This window comes from Alosa pseudoharengus, unplaced genomic scaffold (assembly GCF_046254945.1).
Source record: "Alosa pseudoharengus isolate Yale_2024_CS ecotype anadromous, Long Island Sound unplaced genomic scaffold, YU_APseudo_1.1 YU_APseudo_1.1_scf_19, whole genome shotgun sequence".
Classification (NCBI taxonomy): domain Eukaryota; kingdom Metazoa; phylum Chordata; class Actinopteri; order Clupeiformes; family Clupeidae; genus Alosa; species Alosa pseudoharengus.
This window is the reverse complement of record NW_027468657.1, coordinates 18,232,053-18,254,688: the sequence shown is the minus strand read 5'-3', so window position 1 is coordinate 18,254,688 and position 22,636 is coordinate 18,232,053. Positions and strand designations below refer to the sequence as shown.

General features: G+C 44.5%; 1 protein-coding gene across 1 annotated transcript in view; it reads left to right on the top strand.

Annotated features, from left to right (window-relative positions):
- mybpc3 (myosin binding protein C3) overlaps positions 1-21,748 on the top strand; it is a 59,283-nt gene extending 37,535 nt beyond the window's left edge. Inside the window, exons 20-30 of the mRNA XM_076292699.1 lie at positions 1,257-1,361; positions 1,858-2,046; positions 7,619-7,753; positions 10,270-10,437; positions 11,501-11,589; positions 13,139-13,334; positions 14,063-14,202; positions 15,957-16,116; positions 18,658-18,794; positions 19,366-19,552; positions 21,192-21,748. Coding sequence (XP_076148814.1) covers positions 1,257-1,361; positions 1,858-2,046; positions 7,619-7,753; positions 10,270-10,437; positions 11,501-11,589; positions 13,139-13,334; positions 14,063-14,202; positions 15,957-16,116; positions 18,658-18,794; positions 19,366-19,552; positions 21,192-21,220 — 1,535 coding nt within the window. The 3' untranslated portion in view covers positions 21,221-21,748. The remainder of the gene's footprint in view (positions 1-1,256; positions 1,362-1,857; positions 2,047-7,618; positions 7,754-10,269; positions 10,438-11,500; positions 11,590-13,138; positions 13,335-14,062; positions 14,203-15,956; positions 16,117-18,657; positions 18,795-19,365; positions 19,553-21,191) is intronic.
- The last annotated feature ends 888 nt before the right edge of the window (positions 21,749-22,636 follow it).

The window sequence follows — 22,636 nt, the reverse complement described above, 5'->3', positions numbered from 1 at the left end:
GTAGCTCCTCCCGGCTAGCCTCTGAAGATCACATTTACGTAGAAAGCCAGACCAAGTCAGATCTGCCTCAAGTCGAACACGCCTATTGAGTATTTATGACGTAGAGCTTTGAACGATTTCCGGTGCACGAGTTGGAGGACCAAGGACCGAGGCTATGCAAATAAAGCTTTTGGATGCAGCCCTGCTTGCGTAAGGCAGGTGCAGCCATGCTGTCATAGTGATGACCCCTGCTGACTGATTTGACCCTTGTCCTTTTACATATCTCACAGTTCGGTTTACCCCATAGTGGCCAGACATACTGTAATGCCCGACAAGAAAACCTGTCTGGTTACATAGCGGTGTGGTGTTTAGTACCGTATCCTGTGTGGTTACATCTCATCAATTGAGAAGGGTCTGTTGTCAACGAGGCTACCCATGTCCCTCATCGTTGCATAAACACCATTACATCTACAAGGCCAGAGCTCGTTGTTGGTCTACTCTCGTCTCAGCTGTCACTCACGCCATCAGCTCTTAATCAGGCCCAGAGATCAGCTCTCCTCCCTCTCACATTACTGCTCAGGGTCCTAAAGAGGACTGGGGGAATGGGAATGGGCCGCACCATTAAATCTAAATTTAAGCGCAGAGCGCCGCTGCCGTGGCATGAAAGGACGGGGAAGAGGCTCGGCTCGGCTCGGCTCGGCGCTTTCATCTCGTCTTGTCTCCGGGGAGAATGTGCGTCTGGAGGGAAGTAATTGTGTTTCCAGCGAATGGTTAAACTCGTACCAGGTCTCTCATGGGCAGTGAAATGGTCTGATTTATTAGAGGATCATTACCTCGTGCTGTATACGGCTATTACTGAATTCACTGGATTACTTGCAGACACACACATAAAAAAACAAGCCAGTAACAGACACACACAAATAAATGTGTTTGCAAACACAGACAGACACACACACACACACACACACACACACACACACACACACACATGTGCTTGAAGACACATATAGACAGACACATATACACATTTCCCTTAGTGTAAATGCGTGGTTGTCCAGGAGTTGTCGGTCACCTGTTCTGTCAACCTCTCTGTAGAATTTATAGCTGTCTTTACTGCTGACTTACTTTTACAACCTCAGCTCATGAGTACCTAGGAGTAGCACATATACACACACACACACACACACACACACAAACACACACAAACACGCACTGTGGCATGTTGTGTTCTCCCCAACTCTACAGATGCTTTCAAAGTCTTTTACTTTCCTCCCTAGATGTGCCCGATCCTCCTCAGACTCCCAGAATCCTCAGCGTTGGGGAGGACTCCTGTGTTGTCCAGTGGGACCCTCCGCTCTTCGATGGAGGATCACCAGTCACTGGTGAGTGAGTGGGGTGAATCAGTCAACTACAGTGTTTCATTATGGGACCAATGAATGAGATGCTGCACAGCACTTCTGTTGCATGACACTCAGAAACACAATTATGCAGAAAACTATTCATTTCCTCTGATACTCCAGACAAGAAAACACATTCAAAATTGAAAACGGGCTCCACAAATGAATTTCCTATCCTATGCATAGGCAGAGATTCCCTTACATTCCTCCATATACATCTTGTAGTTAACTGTTCAAATACATGTTCATGTTGGACAGCAGTGGCTTAAGAAGGCAGTTTCCCCATTAAATGCATTTTTTTAATCTTTAATGGTCCTTATGCTAGGTGTATTGGTTGAACTCTAATCCTGTTCTCTAAGCCCTGAAGGCTATCACATCCATTTGCATATCTCATGAAAGTCTTCACCCTCACCTACATCCTGAAAGAGATGTTATGTTTGTCAATATCGCCTGTGTATTTAGCCCATTTCCTTCTCATCAGGTTATGTGCTTGAAAGGAAGAAGAAGAAGAGTTACCGCTGGATGCGTTTGAACTTTGACCCCCACAAGGACACCACGTATACAGCCAGGCGGATGATTGAGGGCATGGCGTATGAGATCAGGGTGTACGCCGTCAACGCCATCGGAATGTCTCGCCACAGCATGCCCTCCCAGCCATTCGTGCCAGTCGGTGAGTCTCAGCATCAGCCCTACGAGGTGACGCACACACTCAATCAATCAGGGACACTCGTGAGGCTATATGTGAAAACTCAACCAATCAGGGACACTCATGAGGCTAAATCTGATTACCCATTACATCCCATTACTGATGGGGTATTTTGTTCTGGTGATTGAAATATGACAAGTTATAAATTGATTCTGTGAAAGCCAAAGTTATAAATTGATTTTGTGCAGAAAAAGTTATGTTTAGTTGGAAAATGTTTAAAACATGTGCTGTACTGTACTTGCTGAAACATATACCTTTCACCTTGGCTATATTACAATATCAGTGATATTATTATCACTTCATGATGGTGTATGAAGAAAGGGTTTCTGTATCTCGATCATGCTGTCTCTACTGTATTTCCAGCTGTTATGTAAGAGTATGAGGGTGGCATGAGGTGCACTGTTGTCACAGATAGCCATTTGTAAAGTGAGGAAGGTCACAATAACACAGAGTTGTAAAAGTCCTGCCATATGAGGAAATGAGGCAAATACAGAAGGAGAGGAGATGAAGAGACAGATCAATATAGAGTGTGAAAGAGTGTGCTTGAGAATAATCAAGGGAATGAAGAGAAAAATGAAATGTGGCCTCTCTCATTTTGAACCATAAAGCTCTTCAACAGACCCTAACCTTGTGAAAAAGAGATGCAAAGAGATTTAGGGCTCTATTTTAGCGATCGGAAACGCCTGGTCAGAGACACAAAGTTTAAGGTGTGTCCAGGATACATTCGCTAATTAAACGGCATAATTTTGTTTGCGCATTGTCAAAAAGGGTTGTTCTTATGTCATAGGTGTGTTTTGGGCATAACATCCTTAATACCAACATCTGTCATACCCTTTAACAGCAAGCAGTGCAACATCAAACAGGCGTTGGTATTTCGACAGTCATCGCATTTGAATGAATACTGCAAAAAATTATATCTTACCAAGTGTTATAATCTTATATTAAGATAAAAAAATCTAGTTAGTATTGTTTTTAGTAAAAATATACTTACTTTGAGCTCTCTTGTAAGATTATTTGACTTTAAATAAGTCAAAATCTTCTTAAATTAAGACATAAAAACAAATAAATTGATCTGCCTGTGGAGTAAGTAATTTTATCTTAATTTAAGATAAGATTGAAGACAATTTAAGGTAAATTTACTTACTCCACTGGCAGATACATTTAGTATAAAGTATCGTTATACTAAAAACAATACTAACTAGATTTTTTATCTGAATATAAGATTAGAACATTATATCATTTTTTTTGCAGTGAATCTGCTTGCACGTGAGACCGTGTATGGAACACAGGGATTCCACTAAATTTACTAAAACCTGTGTGATATAGCAGAGTATAGCCTACATGCATCAGCACTTGTCTATTATTTAAACTCATAGGCAGGGGTGTAGTGGTAAAAAGAGGTGGGTAAACTATAAATTCTGTGATCATCGTAAGGTGGACTGCGCCATGCGGTATTTTTTTAAAATGTTGATAAACTCTATTTCTGAAATTTTAGAGGTGGATAAACTGCGCTTACTTGTGTTAAGCCTCCACTACAGCCCTGCTCATAGACAAAGTGAAATTAAGACAGTTAATTCTACACAGTTATTTACTTTCACTATTGAATGACAAGGGCTTACAATCGAAAACATAGCCTGAAAAAAGCAACCCCAATAGGTTCGAATGACTAAATAAAAATCCTAAGGATATGTATCCTGCAGACGAGTTGTTTGGGACTTGTTGCCGAATGCTGCTTACATCTCGTGACAGTGCGCGTTCAGCTGTGCTTTATATATGCCTTTCACTTTAGACCAGGTTTTCCTTGGTCAGTGGCGTAATAATTTTTAGATAGCATGTTAGATAGTGATTTTTGGGCCATTCACCAGACCACACCTGTTTCGTTAATTGACACACACATGGGCGCAATGTTTAATTAAAGGGCAGAGCATGGCGAAAATTCAGCACTGAACCGGTGCGTCGCACTTTGCACAGGGTATACGATAGGGCCCATAAAGTACAAAGAGAAAGTAAAGACAGAGAGATTGAGAGACCAGGAAAGAAAGAGAGCAGTTAGGACGCCTGAGGCCCTGGAGGTTAGTTCTATCCACAGAGGACACTTTAGAGTCTGGAGAACCGATAGAACATTCTCTTTTCTGTGTCTACACCTTCCTCATTTCTCCACCTTCCCCTCCCTATTCTCCACCTTCCCCTCCCTATTCTTCAGCGTCTGCACGGACAGGCGCCCGAGCATCTGTAGCCGGCTGATTAGGAAACTATCCTCGGTATTCCCCTCTATAAATAAAGGCACCTTAGCTCGCTCGCTTGTGTGCGTGGAAGGGCAGTTGATGTCCAGCCTCCACCGGCGGCTCAGTGGCCAGGGGCACAGTGGGGTGGGGAGCCCCCTCCCAAAGAGAGAGAGGAAGGAAGGACACGCAGACAGCTGAGTGGACTTTGACTGGCTACTTTCCCTAAAGGGACAGACACGCTTGCCGGAAGCAGGGAGTGTGTGAACGTGTGTGTGTGTGTGTGGCTGTGGTTGTGTGTGTGTGTGTGTGTGTGTGTGTGTGTGTGTGTGTGTGTGTGGGCTAGGGGGTCCGCCACTCACTCCGAGAGTGAGAGAGGAGAGGAGGCTTTACTGGCAGCTTGAGCCCGGCGTGAAAGACAAAGGACAAAAATGACCAAACCCGCGCTGCCCAAGACGGCAGAGAAGAAGCCGGCTGAGGAGGCCCCAGCAGAAGCCCCAGCAGAGCCCCCAGCAGAGCCCCCAGCAGAGCCCCCAGCAGAGCCTGCCGCCCCACCGGCCGAAGAGCCTGCTCCTCCTCCCCCAGCTGAGGAGCCTGCCCCTGGGTCAGACGCTCCCCCAGCTCCCCCGGCGGAGGATGGAGCTCCGCCGGCCGAGGGAGAGGTTCCCGCAGAGGGAGCGCCGCCGCCTGCAGAGGGAGAGGCACCGCCAGCAGAACCCGCGCCGGAACCCCAGCCCGAGCCCGAGCCAGAACCTGTCGGCAGTAGGCTTCCATTTCACACTATCTCTTTGGGTCAAAGTCATCGAGTGCCTGTGGATTGTACACACCTGTGTGAATCGTTTGCGAATTTATTCAGCTTTGTGCAAAATAGGAATTTCAATAGGAGCTGAAGTATTTAGAAGTTAAATTAACATCTTAAGGATATGCTTAGTATATGTGCACACTGGGGTGTTTCTAAAAGAAGTTACACCTATGGCTAGGTCTGTGAAAAACATTAATGTTTGATGTCGTTCCATTCATAGGTTAAGGACATTTGTGGCATGAGAGAATAGGGTTGTGTTTGTGTGTGTGTGTTTGTGTATGTGTGTGTGTGAGTGTGTGTGTGTGTATCTGTGAGCTGTTATCAGAAGGCTGTTAGGCAGCCTGATGTAAATCTGCCAGCAACCACAGAAGGCGCATGTCACAGATATCTGCGCTATTGTCGTGCTCCCGCCTGTTTCTCGTCTTCTGCCACGTGTGTGTGCTCTGGCGTGAGCACCATATCAGTACTGACCACTGCCATAGCAGAGTCCTCCTCCTCACACAAAAAAAAAGCTTTGTCTGCTTCAAAGTATACATGAAGATTCAAGATTCAATACTTTAATTGCCATACAACAGAAGTTATTAGGAATTTGCTTCAGTGTGCACATCAACACAACAGACAAGACGACACCAAACAAAAATAATAATAATGAAGTTAATGCAGTGCAGTTAATGCAGAGTATTGCTCATGTTATGGTATACATTAGATGTATATATTAAACCTGTGCATTCCATCTTTTGAGGTGTATAAAGCATGGAATGAAGAGGCTAGAAATATTGTTGTATTTTTTATGGTAACCTTTGACCTTGGCTGTCATTGGCAAGTATGGGGTCACAGGTCACCTTTTCCGCCGCCTTCTTTTGGCGTGACAGCTCCCATGTGACGTCATCATCGCGTAGGTCGACGACACTTGGTTGACAGTTTGACAGATGGCTGGCGATATATATACCTGCATACAGAGTATGACTGAATGTTTTGCTTTGAAGTGATTTATGTTTAATGGTTTTGGCGTGTGTCAGCAACGTATACCAGACAAATGGGAGTGCTTATGTGTAAATCCAAGCTACTGCAAACACATGCAATGAGTTAGTACATCTGCACAAGCACTAAGCTAAGTCTACAGTAAAAATAACAAGGATATGCCTAAGCTTATAGTATTTTTAAGGAATAACATTCAAAATATTTGAACTTGGTTAATTGGCGTAGGGGACATCTTTTCTCTCTCTCTTATTTTTCAAGGAGACTGCAAGATCGCAGCTGTCTTGATCAGATCTGGGACCAAACAGGGCAAGATCTAGTCTAGGATAACTTGTGTGTGGACCTATTAGTCCCATTATACAGGCACTCTGAAACAAGGTGAGGGTGGAAGTACAGTTTTTACACAGATAGAACAGAAAGAGATAAAGACCAACCCCACCGGTTAGATGCTTGGAGACTCATGATGACGTTACTTAGAATCAAAGAGCATCTGACAGCTCATGATGACGTCACTGAGAATCACAGAGCATCTGACAGCTCATGATGACGTCACTGAGAATCACAGAGCATCTGACAGCTCATGATGACGTCACTGAGAATCACAGAGCATCTGACAGCAACTGAGTCTGGACTCTTTTGTTTCAGTAACATTATGAGGTCACTTGTCTTAGCATCATTCCCCCTTATAGCATGAGCTTAGCGTCTATGGTTTCCAGTCATGTCAGCTCTTGATTTCTGGTGTGTGTAAGCCTGTGCTGAAGGATGTGGTCTTACAGGATGGCCCAGACTGACCACAGTGGGGAGCAGAGCTGCCAACCCTCACACATTTGATTGGTGTAAGAGGGCGTGGAGCCAATCAAATGAATGAATCTCACTCTCAATGTGTGAGAGTTGGCAGCTCTGGTGGGGAGAGATATTCTAGGAAGACTTTCAGAGTTTTACTGAGGGACTCATAGTTTCCAGGGCTCCTGTGAATGATTGGCAATAACTGCAGCTATCTCCCTCTATTCCTTTCTCTTTTTTCTCTCTCCCTCTCTCTTCTCTCTCTCTCACTCTCTCTTCTCTCGCTCCCTCTCTCTTTCTATCTCTCTTCCTCACACACACGTGTCTCGTTCTTGCTGTCTTAGTCCAAACCGTTCAAACTGTTCCCAGTGAACTTCCATCTTTTCCTTGTTTCAGAATGGCCTTATACTGTAAGTGGGCCTGTATTTCCACACCTGTAAGACATAGCTAACATCTGCTGCCATTTTGGATGGCACAGCAGCAGTTATGTAATGTACAGTTTTACACTAGCCGAGACATTGCTACCTGTCATTGCGATTATTTACTTCAAAATGGTTTACATATTAACATGGGGCCATGTTTTTGATCATAGTAGATTGGTGATGATTGATGATTTATAAAGTGAGATGAGGGTGGCATTCACCCAAAGGAAACAAAATAAATACATGAAAACACCCACCTACCTACCTAAACTCTCTTTGAGTAGATGTAAACTCTATCTGTTTGGTAAGTGTCCTCTCCTTTTCCCTAGCCCCAACCAGTGAGCCCCTGGGCCTTTGCGTTGATGACATCAGTGACACGACCATCTCACTGAAGTGGAAAGCTCCAGATAGGCTGGGATCGGCTGAGCTCGACGGCTACGGGGTCGAGTACTGCAAGGAGGGCAGTGAGTATCAGAGACAGGACATAGTGTAATGGGACCCAGAGACAGGACACAGTGCAATCAGGGATGGATTACTGCATGGGCCTACCAGGCTCAGGGCGCCCTGAAGCCCAAGCCATTGCATGGAATCATTGCCTCAATATCAACACATCAGGATGTAGGCTATGAATCTGATTGAATTATTACACTTATATACATCTTACACTTATATACAGCCCCAGGGGCCCAAAAGTTCATTATCTGTCCATGAGTGCAATGGGACCCAGTGAGGGGAGACAGGCTGATGGCACACAATGACAGATGCAGTCATAGGGGACACAGTGATAGGAGGTAGTGATGAAACACAGAGAATGAGACATAGAGAAGAGACACAGTAATGAGACCTAGTGATGGGACTCAGGTACTGTATGGGACCTATTGATGAGACCTAGTGATGAGACCTAGTGATGAGACCTAGTGATGGGATCTAGTGATGAGACCTATTGATGAGACCTAGTGATGGGACTCAGGTACTGTATGGGACCTATTGATGAGACCTATTGATGAGACCTAGTGATGGGACCTAGTGATGAGACCTAGTGATGGGACCTAGTAATGAGACCTAGTGATGGGACCTAGTGATGGGACTCAGGTACTGTATGGGACCTATTGATGAGACCTAGTGATGGGACCTAGTGATGAGACTCAGGTATGGGACCTAGTGATGGGACTGAGGTATGGGACCTAGTGATGGGACTCAGGTATGGGACCTAGTGATGGGACTGAGGTATGGGACCTAGTGATGGGACTCAGGTATGGGACCTAGTGATGGGACTCAGGTATGGGACCTAGTGATGGGACTCAGGTATGGGACCTAGTGATGGGACTCAGGTATGGGACCTAGTGATGGGACCTAGTGGGTTCCCCCTCATACACCCATGAGACCACACAGAGCATTATTCGTTACATTCTCTCTCAGCATTCTCTCTCCTGGTCACATTGGGCACATAGCAACTCTTTTGGGAAACACTCTCCTGGTGCTTGTCTGGTCCAAACTTAGGGAGTGTTAAGATAAAAGGAAGTAAGAATGTGTGGGTGGAAGAGCAGAGATAATAGTGGGAGACAGGGCTCGTTGAGATAAAGGGTTCTCCGTTCAAACTGTGGAGATCCACTCAAGAGTCCCCTACCAAATTTGGAAATGACTGCAAGTAAAAAGTATCTTCAGAGATCTACACGCTGACAGATTTGATTTTTTAATGACATGTGTAGAGACAAAATAAGCATTTATTCAGCACAGTTTTTTTTTAAGTGAATATTGGCTACATATCCTGTCACTCATGTCAACACATGTAGTTTGTGAAACCATCAAAAAAAAAAAAACACTAAAAACTCGCACCTGGTTATCAGTCGGCACCATCTCCAGTTTTGTGTCGCGCCCCACAGCCTGCCAGACCCAGACGCTCTGCTGTCAAGAGCACTGGGCCAGCGCCAGCAGCATTAGCACACCGCTAACGCTAATTAAATCTGTCCATCGAGGTGTCAGATTCAGAGTTTAGCAAACACCAGGTGTACGAAACACTAAATATAAGCCCCCTTTTGGACCGGACCCGTCTTGGCCCGGGTTCTGATGACCAAGGATTGGAGTGGAGTGGAGTGGAGGAGAGACAACACCCTTACTGCGCTCATCACGTCTGTGAACTGTGAGGCCCAAATCACTTGACAGGATGCGACAGTTAAGAGAGAGCACACACAGGCGGCCCATCCTCCTCCTCCTCACCTCTGCCCGAGCCAAACTAGCTGTGGGCCAGAAGGCGAGAAGGGGTTCCCATGCCCTTCTGGCTAGGGACAGACAGGACATTAATGAGCCAGGCAGAACACATACTGGACTCATTAGTGAAGACCAGTAATTGCGGGAGTTAATGAAACATAAATTACAGCAAGTTAGTTAAAGACATATTGATATTGCCTTCATACATTGTCCTCTTAATTTTTTATAGATGGAGTTAAGAAGAGTGTGATGGTCTACAAATGTGTTGTTTATTTTTTTATTTATCTTTTTAGGGCATAGTCTGCCGGAAGCGTACCTATGTTCCCCGCTTTGTATGGGACCGGGGAACATAGGACCCTAACCCTAAACCTAACCCCGAGTGGGGAACATAGGACCCTAACCCTAAACCTAACCCCGAGTGGGGAACATAGGACCCTAACCCTAAACCTAACCCCGAGTGGGGAACATACGTCCCGGGGAACAGGGATGACCCCAGTCTGCCTTTGTTGAAGGAATTTTGAATGTCATTTTGAGACTAAACTTGATCTGTATCCAAACCCTTATCATCTCTACATTGTACTTCTAAGTCAAGGTCACTTTTAAGCACATAGTAGGCCTACTTCTGAAAACAACAGAAGATAACTGAAACTACCGACAGAAAGTCCAACCGGCTGAAGCATATTCCCTTTCCTGTCATTTTGAGTTGAGGCCAACTGGTTAGTACTGTAATTCCAATGGGCTAAGGATGTGTCTCTTCTTATTTCCTCTCTAGCTGATGAGTGGATTCCTGCCTTCGAGGGTCTCACTGAACGCACCTCGGTCACCATCCGTGACCTGCCCACAGGGGAGAGGATGCAGTTCCGTGTGCGGGCGTACAACTTGGCTGGCCCCAGCACCCCAGCTAGCCTAGCACAGCCTGTCACCATCCGAGAGATTATGCGTGAGTGTCACACACACACACTAACTAACCATTCTCTACTGGAGGGGAAGACACAGGGACACCTTGCTATGTGTTAGCAGAAGACTGGACACACAGCTGCACAAAAAAACATCAGTAGATGCCAGGTTGTAGCAAATTGCTAGTTTCCGCCCATAGTCCCTGGACAGGTAGATGGCACGATAAAATACAGACATTTTTTTTTTTAAGTATTTACAGTATACAAAACAGATACATAAAGTCATAAAAATCTACAGACATTATTGTTCCCCTATCCCACCCCATATAGAGCTAAAACTAGACCCCCTCCCCCATAAACACACAGTAATTTAGCACATCAATTCACTGATTCACAAGCTAGCACTGGACAAGGCACACCGCTACATGCTAACACCAGAAAGAGCCCACTGCTACAATACATGCTACCAAACTGGACAAACTGCTACAAAATAACACACACTAACCAACACTGCTGCATGCTGGGACTGGAGGCTGGACATTGCTACAGGCCGAGACCTGCCTATGTCATTCTAACACTAGTATGACTATTCTACTAGCACCTGCTGCTGTTGTTTATAAGGTTTAACTCTCACATCCATCTGGAAGGATGATCAATTAGCCAAAATAAAGTGTGAATAGTAATCTGTCTGCACTCATTCAGTGTGTGTGTGTGTGTGTGTGTGTGTGTTGGGGGGATATCAGTTTTACCTCCCTCACACTCAACCTTAAGGTCTTTAACTGACAGGGCGGTGGGGGTAGAATCTCACAGTCTTAAGTTACCCCTCTTGGACTCCTTGTCCCTTTCTCACCTAACTCTAGCCTCATCAAAGCCCATGTTTCACATGTGTCACTGGATTGGGTACTGCTCCTAGGCATCTTGGCAGGATGTCAGGAGGATGCCACGCTAAGTGACCCCACCTCTGACACCAGTGTGGTCTCATGGGTGTATGAGGGGGAAATGCAAGTGAGCGGCATTGCTAGTGTCAAACACATGATCTCCCTTCTTTGAAAGAGAAAGATCATTTCCTTTAAGTCTGGGCTGATAATCGTTTGCTTGTTTGTACAGAACGCCCCAAAATCTGGATACCCCGCCATCTGCGACAGACCCTGGTGAAGAAAGTCGGGGAGACTGTCAACTTGGTGATTCCCTTCCAGGTCAGTGGGTCTGTCTTTCCTGTTATACAGTGTTCTTTGGGCAAAGGAGATGAACAAGGAAAAGGAAAACATCCGCTCCCATCCTTTTTTGCTCCTAAAGGCGATTTAACTGTACTGAACGTTTCGACCACTTTGGTCTTCGTCAGGTTCGACCACTCTGGCTGTCTTCGTCAGGTACATCCTACCTGACGAAGACCAGAGTGGTTGGAACGTTGTATAATTAAATCACCTTTGGGAGCAATGGCAATGTTTATTATCCGACACCTGTTGGAATACAGGTGTACGTAGTACACTCTTATATTACAAGGGAGATGAACATCCATTTCCATGGGTGCTGTCTCTGCTCTCTAAAATAATCATAAGCATGTATAAACGAATATCAAATCATATTTGTCCATCAATACAAAGCAATACTTGGTATCCTCTTTGTACTGGTTCTTTGTCTGTACACCAAGTCTGTATTTTCTGTTCAAAATGTAGTCGGACTTTATATTTGTTACTGTTTTGTAATCATAGCTACCACTGCTTTCGTCGCATCAGTGGCTAGGTTTTGCACCACTGTGGAGGGATCCTGGTGGTTCTTGACAGCATGTTTGGGATCTCCACTAGGATCATCTCGAAGGCCACGCCAACTCTCTGCCCTCTGCCTTTACCCCTCCTGCCTTAAGGGAGGTTAACAGAGCGGTGGACAGCCCTCCAAAAATACACCCCAACTTTCCGTGTCTTTTAGCCCCTTGGCACCCCCAACTATCGGACCCTTGCACCGCCGATCACTTCCTAGGCCTTTTAGCGTGTGTCAGTCTGAAATCAGAGCCAGAGTGCTTAGCACAGACATCGGCTAGTGTGTGTAACACCCTGCTCCCAAACACTATTAATACATAGACACATAGCCCCTGCTCTCAACCCCTACCCCCCGAAACTGTATCTGAGCACCCCCACTGCAGAGTATGTGGGATGGGTGGAAAACACTTGTATGCAGCTGTGTCTGTGTCTGTGTGTGTGTGTGTGTGTGTGTGTGTGTGTGTGTGTGTGTGTGTGTGTGTGTGTGTAAGAGTGTATGTGGAATTGGAACCCACAGCCTAAGAGCCCTTTGTGAATCCTATATGAATGCACTGGACAGTGGCCAAACTCCAGTCACGGAGAGTAATCATCATTAAGATGCCTCGTTGCCTGCACATGTGTTTTAGGGTGCATTTCCATAGCCCTCAGAGCTATTGTATACCATAGCCATGTCAACATCAGGGAACAATAGGCATGAGTGTAATGAGGATTACGCATGCGGTCGATGTACTGTAGCCACTTACAGTGTATGTTTGTGTAACAAGGGCATGGTATTTGGAAAGCGTTGAGAGACAGCCAACATTACCAGCATAGTAATGGAAACTAGAAAATCAGGTGCAAAAAAATGTGAGACCAGGAAAGCATAAATTTAGCGAATACATTGACATTCGGCTTTTAGAAATAGTTTTGTCTTTTGCAATCTCTTTTTTCTTTACATATAGAAGTACGGTATTCGCAGTTTAACTTCCCTGTCTCTGTCCTCGAACAGGGCAAACCTCGACCCAAAGTTACCTGGACAAAAGATGGCGAACCATTGGAGCCTAAGCAGGCCAGCATTCGGAACAGCGACGTGGACACCATCCTCTTCATCCGTCGGTCAGAACGCAAGGATTCTGGGAAGTACGAGATCAAACTTGAGATCGAGAATGTGGAGGACACGGCTGACATCACCATTCAGATCGTTGGTGCGGAATCCTAAAGATATACAGTAGCTATGACATCATGCTTGGTGGAACCTCAACTACAAGCTTAGTCATGCACACCTGAATCATAACTCCATTCTTTTTACGGCACGTGGCCTTAGGACCCGGCGACAAGTGCTGTTGAACAAAACCCAATGTAAAAAGCGGTTAAATGTGTAGGGTGTCATGGTCCTACATCTAAAATTTAGAAGATCTTTTTTATACACTGACTTGATCTCTCTGACAAGATATCTGATGTATGTTTTGCTTTGTTACCATGAATACATCCATCTAGTTTGTTTGTAGTGCCAGCTTTGAGGTGAGTTGCCAATGAAAATATAAATGCTGTTCAGAGCCAGTTAGTCATTAGCAAGGTGCTCCTCTGCTGACAGACACATTTCATTTTTGTCGACACACTTGTCGCCTGGACTATTAGTTGGCCTTTACATTTTAAGTTCCTGACAGACATTGTTTTAGATTAGTACACTGAGCACTTACATTGGACAATATTTTACAAGGAGGTTCACGGTCATGAAAGTCTGTGCATGGATCTGCTTTTAAACAACACGTAATCCCTTCCACACGGCTGAATATTCAGTAACGTGACTCAAATGATATACAGTAATGCCATAGTCAAGATATTTCGGATCATTTAGTTTGATTGGCTTAAATGTCTCCAAAGCGGCTTTGAGTGATACCTATCTGGCTGTCTACTTCTTTCCCTCTCTCAGACTTACCTGGCCCCCCTCTGAACGTGAAGATTTGTGAGGTGTGGGGATTCAACGTGGCCCTTGAATGGAAACCCCCCAAGGACAACGGCAACTGTGACATCAGCGGCTACACCATCCAGAAAGCCGACAAGAAAACCATGGTGAGAGTCAGGGAGGGTTGATTTTTGACCTTTGACCTCTGAAAAGTGCAATGAGCGATAAAAGGCATGACTCAACAAATGTCATAGACCTATATTTGTCCTAATTAATATCCTAATTAAACATTAAGACTTGGAGAGATGAGGAACAGGCTTCAATTGCCCTTTTCAAGGCGTCCGTGAACCATGTCCAGACACTCCATTGTGTGTGTGTGTGTGTGTGTGTGTGTGTGTGTGACTGTGCGTGCATGCGAAAAGTTCTTTTAGTTTTTATTGTGCTCTGACCTTAACATGGCATGATATCAAATCTATTACGGCTGTCAACCTTTGCACGTAGTGCCAGAGAAGCCTTTGGAAATGGAGAAGGATAATTATTCATGGTCTCTGTGGCATTCAGTGGCCTGCGAGGTTATCATAGACAGCTAAAACATCATCCAGATAAATGCAGTTAGTATTTGAAGCCTGTGTGTGTTTGTGTGTGTGGAGGATTGTGATGGGTGGTGGTGGGGGGGGGTGCAGCTATGGCAGTTCCCAGATGTCAACCCTCCACACGTACACACACACACACACACACACACACACACACACACACACACACACAGCCAATGCAAGGTGGCTAAGCCCCCTGACTTAGGTCTATAATTGAGAAATGTATGTACACTATTCCACAGGGGGAGGAGATAAGGAGAAAAAAAAACATTGCCTGGTCACCTGGGGATTGTTAGGCCCGGTGTCATACACTGCTGGATGATTTCCCAAGCAACCAAGGGGGAGAGATGCGTCAGAGCGACCCATCTATGCCCCCCCCCCCCCAAAAAAAAAACAGAGCGGGCAGGCCAGGCATGCCCTAATCATAGCCCCCGATGGCCTTGTCCCAATTTGGGATGCCTACAACACGCTGCTGCTCTGCCATTGTGTTTTTTGACAGGCAGAAGGTTAGCCCGCTAAATAAAAAGCCCCCGGTTCAGGTTTCACTCAGCCTCCTAGGCAGCCGCTCATCATTATTAGGCCCAATTAATTTGGCTGTGTGCTGGGGCTCCAGGCTGCCGCATGCCCCCGGGTCCGGTTTCACAGGATTGATAGCATCACAATCGGTGATCAGGTGGACACTCAGTTAAATATAAAACACAACGCAGGGCTCCCCAATACTCCTCAGCCAGTAACACATTACACACACACACACACACACACACACACACACACACACACACACACACACACACACACACAGACACACACACAATATAAAGACGTACTTAAGGTGTATATCAGTACCTCTCATACACAAATGTGTGTGCCGTGTGTAGTGTGTATCCATAACTCCTAATGATGACTGTAATATTAAAGAAGAACTTCAGCAGTTTATTACACCCCTAATTCTCTTTCCTAAATCTCTCCCTAACTAAAGTTTGAACTTGTTATGATCCATAAATAGACACTAGGTGGTTACTTCGGATTATTCCTTTAAGAGTTTAGGTGAGAGGCACGGCATGTGTCCCATGTAAAGCCTAAACATTCTATTAAATGTGCGCATAAATGACAGTGGCTACTAACATGGCTACTCAGACTAGCCCTGACAGGTGTGTGTAGTCATGCCTGGTGCCTGACTAGTCATGCGTTATGCCATTGTACTGTACTTGTCATTGTTGTACGTTGTACATTAACTGTACTTGTCATTGGCTTGTTACTGTATGTTGTCTATGGACACAAACTACTTTTCCCTTTGGGGATTAATAAAGTGAATCTATCTCTCACAGGAGTGGTACAACGTCTACGACGGGTACAGACGCACCAACTGTGTGGTGTCGGACCTCATCATGGGCAACGAGTATGTGTTCCGCATCTACGCCATCAACATGGTGGGCTGCAGTCTAGACCCCTGCGCCACCAAAGACAGCGCCTTCATCCAGAAAACAGGTAACTGCCTACTACTAGTTAATCTAAGACTACATTTAAAAAAACAGATAAGTACACCTGGTACATTAGGTAAGTTCACCTGGGGCTACATCTACAAAACAGGTAACTACACCTGAGATACATGTACTCTTACCTGAGGTTACATCTAAGAAAATAGGAAACAACTCCCCCACACACAGGAAGCTACATCTCAGAACGTTTAGCTACATCTCATACAAGTATGCTTACCTGAGACTACACAGCTACAAAAAACAGGTAGCTACCAGTGATGCATGGGTCCGGTCACAAGCGGCCTGTGCTCGCCAGATATTTAAATCAACCCGACTGCAATTCAAACCATGAATATTAAATAAGACAAAATGATACCGAAATGATATCGAAAATGAGTTATTGTCATTTTTGGGATATTAAAGACTTCCTTTATCATGTGGATAAATATCTATACTCAATTTGACTGTTTTTTTTTTTTTTTAAATAGAGGGTTGTGTTCACAGTAACTCCCAAAACCATACTGCCCTACAAAGGCAAAAGGCAGTAACTGACCAGAGTGTCAAACTGAGAAAAATGACTTCAAAGTGTTTTGTTTTGTCTACACAAATGTATTATAAGTAGAGCAATTAAAGCTCCTTATTTTTAGTACATAATACAAAGGCAGAGTAGCCTAGAAATCTAGACGCACCCTAGCGGCAGCAAATGTAATGCAAATGTAATTTGATGCCCGGTCTAGTCTAGCAACTTTCCGTTGGCTTGCAAGCTGGAAAAATTAAACTTCGATAGGGCCAATCACATCATGTATAGAGACGTTAGGCGGGCTTAACGTAATGATTGATGGCAGAGTTGCAACGGTTCGGCTTGAATTCCCTGCTACTTGAAAACAAAGGAGATGGATGTTGCTGTTGGTGAACAGCGTGACACGAGTTAAGCTTTTTTTAAGTTGGCAAAAGTTTGAACTAGCCAACTAGCTCTGCTGGTGGGAAAACGCATGGGACTCATGAGTTGTAGCGCTGTCTTATTGCGTGCAGAGGGAATTTGAAAGACAACCGATTATCCCGCCCCTCGGACTGAGCACTGCCACCGGTGAGTCCCCAGACCCTACATTTTAATGTAGGTCTGGCTCGTCAGGCTAAAGGCAGAGTACAGTATCTGACAAATAAGGGTTAAAGGTCAGGATTTTTTTATATACACACATTTCTTCATCAGGGCAACAAGTCACCAAATTTTAATTGCTCTACCTATAATACATTTGTGTAGACAAAACAAAAACTTTAAAGTCATTTTTCTCAGTTTGACACTCTGGTCAGTTACTGGCTTTTGGCTTTGTAGAGCAGTATTGAGCCCATGTAAAACCTTTACATAAACAGCAACAGAAAGCCCTCCCCCGAAATGACGAAGGCAGTAAAGGTAGGCAAGAGCGAGGTAAATTGCCGGTCAAAACGTTAGTAAAAGAGGAGGTGGATTATCATGCTGAATAAAGCTAATGCTTTACTGATGTTAAAGCACATACAATGTTTAAAGTCACACACACAACAAACTAAGGTAACTTTTATCATGTTTATGGCTGCGTAAAGTTACCCATATTAATGTTGGCTAATATTGTCTGCCATGAAATTACTACAGTATATGTCCTTTTAGCTGACCAATGCATATCCATTTGGATAAACGGTGGGGCTCTGTACCATAGCCTATGCATAGATGGCTGTGTGCGTAGTCTATGTACCATAACATTTATTCCTGCAGACACCCTTTACCCATGACATCCTTTATCAAATGCCCACGAACAGCGTTTAACTTTTACAACACTGGCTATTCACCTTATTCCACCACACCCATTTTAAAAACATATTTTTTATGACTTGTATGACTCCTCAATTTAAATCAGCCCGCTCACCACTGGTAGCTACACCAGGTATGCTCACCTGAACCTGTATCTCAAAAACCAGCTCCTGACTTAAAGGAGAAGTTCGGTGTGATACTGACCTACAGTGTGTTGAAACATGATACCGAGTGTGAACTTTTGTCTCATAGCTCATCTCGGCTTGTCCCCTGCACTCCGAAATCTGGCGCTAGTTAGCTGATGTTACCAACAGGTTTTCATTGGGGGTGCCTCGGGCATCGGGCTAGCCATGCAAATAAATCACTGTTTTACACCATTTACGAGGCTCAAAGTAGCTCCACACTTCATTGGTAGACTGCCGAGGGCCCTGACATTTAAAACGAGACATTAAGAACTTTGAAAAAGCACTGGTAGTTTATTTACAAGACGATTTATACAGACAGTACCTTCTGGAAACTTACCGTTCGCCGGCATCTTGAATTTAGTCACGATAAGTCGAGCGACGAGTACGAATTAACAGGTATGATTAGGGATCAGATTCCAAAAATAATTCCGTGGAAATGCATGGATTCCAGTTGCTTCCAGTAGAAACCTCAGTTGCACAAATTGTCGCATGTTGTGCCACGGCAGTTGAGCTGAATCATGTTCAGCGCTATTATTTGACCTTGACTACCTTACCTTAACCTTCCTCTTGATCTTGCCCTCAGGTTTTGTGTACAAACCTCCTTCCTATAAGGAGCATGACTTCTCTGAGGCACCCAAGTTCACCCACCCTCTGGTGAACCGCTCTGTCATCACTGGCTACAATGTCACCCTCAGCTGTGCCGTTAGGGGCATCCCCAAGGTCAGTGTGAAGGTGGAAGGGTCAAATTTGAGTTTTTTTACTTCCTGATTTTCTTCTCCTGAACTAGGGATGTTGGGTCAGGAGGAAGTTGCCTTTTGGTTTCAGTGCCATTAGATTTACATCACCAAAACGCTTCCTCATTTAGAAGCTTGTTGTATCACAAGCAGAACGTCTTTGGGTATAATTTTCACTGCTATGACTAGATCTACCTTTCCTCTTGTCATCCGGTTGATTGCTTGCTCATATTGTCTTTGGTCTGTATCCTATTTATGTTCCTTACATTGAAAATTGCTTGCATTTCTTTGATTTCTTTTTCCTTTGATTTGTTGTCGGTTTTTCCTCTTTCCTTTCTTGATATTTTAATTGCTCTATCTTTTTAAAAGCCACCTATGGACAAGTGTTGCGAATTAGCACCTGTGCTAAAACACTCAAACAATGCATCTGGTTTGTCCAATGTAATTTCTATGTCCATATCAAATAAACATTAATAATAATAATAATAATAATAATAATAATCCTTGCCCTTCCTCTTCCCATCTTCTCTCTTCTAACCCCCCTTTCTCTCTCTCAGCCCAAAATCACGTGGTATAAGAACAAGATGGACATCTCCAATGAGGCCAAGTACCGGATGTTCAGCAAGCAGGGTGTGCTCACGCTCGAGATCCGTAAGCCATGTCCTTTCGACGGTGGCGTCTACATGTGCAAGGCCGTTAATGCGAGCGGGGAGGACGTAGTTGAGTGCAAGCTGGAAGTTCGCCGTAAGTATCTCGAAGCAGTAGAGCAGGCCTCTCTCCTGTGGAAGAGTGCACTGTATTTCACAAGCTCACACACTTCGCTCCGACACACCTGTCAACTTGACTGGTGAACCACCAATAAGAAGATAAGTCTCGAGAACTCAACCATGCAACGTGTCTGGAATGCTAACGTCACTTTGCTATGTACACACTCACTCACAGCAAACCATCACATAGCTTCCTCAGCACTGGTTAATTATCTCTATCATTAACAATAGCAGTGGTATGTACATTTCAACAGACGGACATGAAATTAGTCCTTCCACTGGGAGATAGATCCAAAAAGTGTAGTGTTTTTCCAACTTCAATACTCTCACGAGGAGCCTTGTATGGTAAGCACTGATGGATTATACCATCTCCCATATTATGTCCATTCTCTTGCATTGCTGGAGCTTCTTGCAATGCAAGTCTGCGTTCAAACATTGCACTGCTACTTATGCGGTGCATATGTTAATCAAATATGAAGTCATGTATGATTCCCAAAACTCATATATGAATGTTTTTGCTCCTCATATTTGATTAAATGAATGTACATGCAGTCAATGTGGGTATATCTTTGGTGGACACATTACGATGTTCAGTGAAGACCATTTCATCTAGAGGTAACTTCTGCATTGGGTCATCCAGCTCAAGGGATTTTCAAGACTTGAAGTCATTAGTTACGGAAAAGTTCGGACCAAAGGAACATTTCCATTGTAAATTCTAAGAATTTACAAATCATTAGTGTTCGGTTTAAGCTGTAAAATCTGAATTGAAGCCATGTCTACCTTTATAGTAAATTTTTATTATGACGTGGAGTGGTTGCAACACAGATTTTCTGTATGTTTACATTTGATGTGGAATGTGAAATGTCTGTGGGCCTTGAGGTGTATCTCAGGGTACGCCTCAGAAGAGGTGGTATGGATTGTGTCTCACAGATCCATGGCTTGTTGCTGTTTGTGTGTGTTCTTGTTTAACACCCTCCTGCTGTCTTCTGTGCCTCCTGCCCCCCCCCCCCACCCCCTTCCTCCGTCACCTCCACCTCTGTAGCTCGTGAGGCGTGAGTAAGCACAGAGTGAATCTGAGGTAAGACACCCCCCGCCCCCTACCCCACCCCACACACACCCCTCTTCTGACAACCCCAAAAGTGTGTCACCACCTGCGGTCACTATCCACTGCTCTCCCGTTGGCTCTCCCGATGTCATCAAACTCAATTGCCACAGTATCAGCCACTGTGAGGAGGGACTGAATGGGCTGTGATTATGTTTACGCTATCTCCATAATTACCTCACTCTGTGACAACCTCCATCTTAATGGATCACTAATAACTGTTCCTCAACATTTTTTTAAAGATTAACTTACTTTATTTTTTCAGTTTTATAGTTTAATATTTCAGTCAATAAGTTTAGTATATATATATACTGTGTATATATATATTGAATTGACTTCCTCTACTTGAAGTTATATATATATTTTGGAGCATTTTTATAATTTAGTTTGCATTTATAATTACAATTGATACAACATAAAAAAATAAATATTTAAATATGATAAATTAAAATAGGAATGTTTAAACTAATTTCTATGTACGAGATGAGTTCTGATTACATCTATTGCATTACAGCCTTACCCAAGGACGAACCCAAGAAGTGAGACACCTCGGGAGCCCTCTCCTCATTTTGGACAGAAAGGCTGTGTGCAGCTGAAGATGTCCCTATTGCCCCAACTGTCCCCATCTGCCCTTTCTCCTGCACCTCTGGGGGGCATCTTCTACATTCTGAGATGGTGCTTGTCAAGCGACACAGCTGAAGGATTTCATTGGCTGTCAGACATCCCCCTGTGTTTCAACGCTCTTTGTGTTTGATCTCCATGTTGTGTGTGTGTGTGTGTGTGTGTGTAGCCTATCGTTAATCCTATAGTCACCATCCTCAACATTTGTGCATTAAACATCCTGTACCATTGCATTTGTTGGTGTTCTTCCTTTCAGCCTTTCATCCTTTTTTGTGTCTTTTTCTTTTTCTTCGCTGAAGGATCTGTGCATAGAGAATGTGTCCTTGGTTGTCCTTTAAATACAAGGGGGTGGGTGGGGTGGGGATATAAAATAACATTTCTCCTCCATTTCACCTATGCTATATTTATTGTTGCCATTTATGCTGAATAAACTTTTTTCTGTGGATGCTATCATGCCTTGAGTTTCAGCTTTGTCTGCTTTCCTTTTTCTCAGTGGCTGTCCTTGTCCCTGCCTACCTACACTGACCATATGTTTCCACGATCCTCAGTGTGCTAGATGCCTGCCTGTCATGCCCGCCGGCATGCACACATATCACATTCAAGGACACACTCACACACAGACAGACACACATAGACACAGTAGTGCTGTTTTTGTTCTGCCAGACTGGCCAAGCGCATGTGACAAGCCAGGGCAGTCTCATTAAATATCTGCCCATTTGGAGCCATAATGGCCGCTTGTAAACCAGGTGGATTGGCCCCCATAACGCTCCAACAGCAGTGCCCTCTCGGGGCCAATAACACCACTCAGCTCAGCCCATCTAGAGCCGGAATGGCTCTCATCAGGCTTACCAAGGCAGGCCACCTGAACGCCAGTTACCCAATTCCTCTGGTGATATTAATGCAACTAAGCCCATTTTTGAGCCGCGCTGAAGGGTGCGATGCTCTCTGCGGATGGGTCGCCACGCAGGGAATTTTCCGGAATGTTCCAGGCATGGCTACATCGGGACGCCTGGGAGGGGGTGGGGCGGGATGCAGCACTGTGGAACGTCTGCTCGCGGCCAACTCTTGTCTGGCATGGTAGGGGGTGTCAAAATTAGGCCATGCCATTAGTGGGTCATTCCGGACTAAAAAGGTTTGGGACTTGGGGGGGTAGGGGAGGCATGTAGGGTAATTGCCCCATGCAATATCCACGCCCAGGGCAATGGCACCTCTCTGCTGCTCTCTGAATGCATGGCGACACTGCAGCATAGCCATCAAATTTAACACATTTTAAGATACATTAAACATAAACCACTATTATTTTTAGAACTTGATTAGTAAAGGTAAGGTATGATTAAA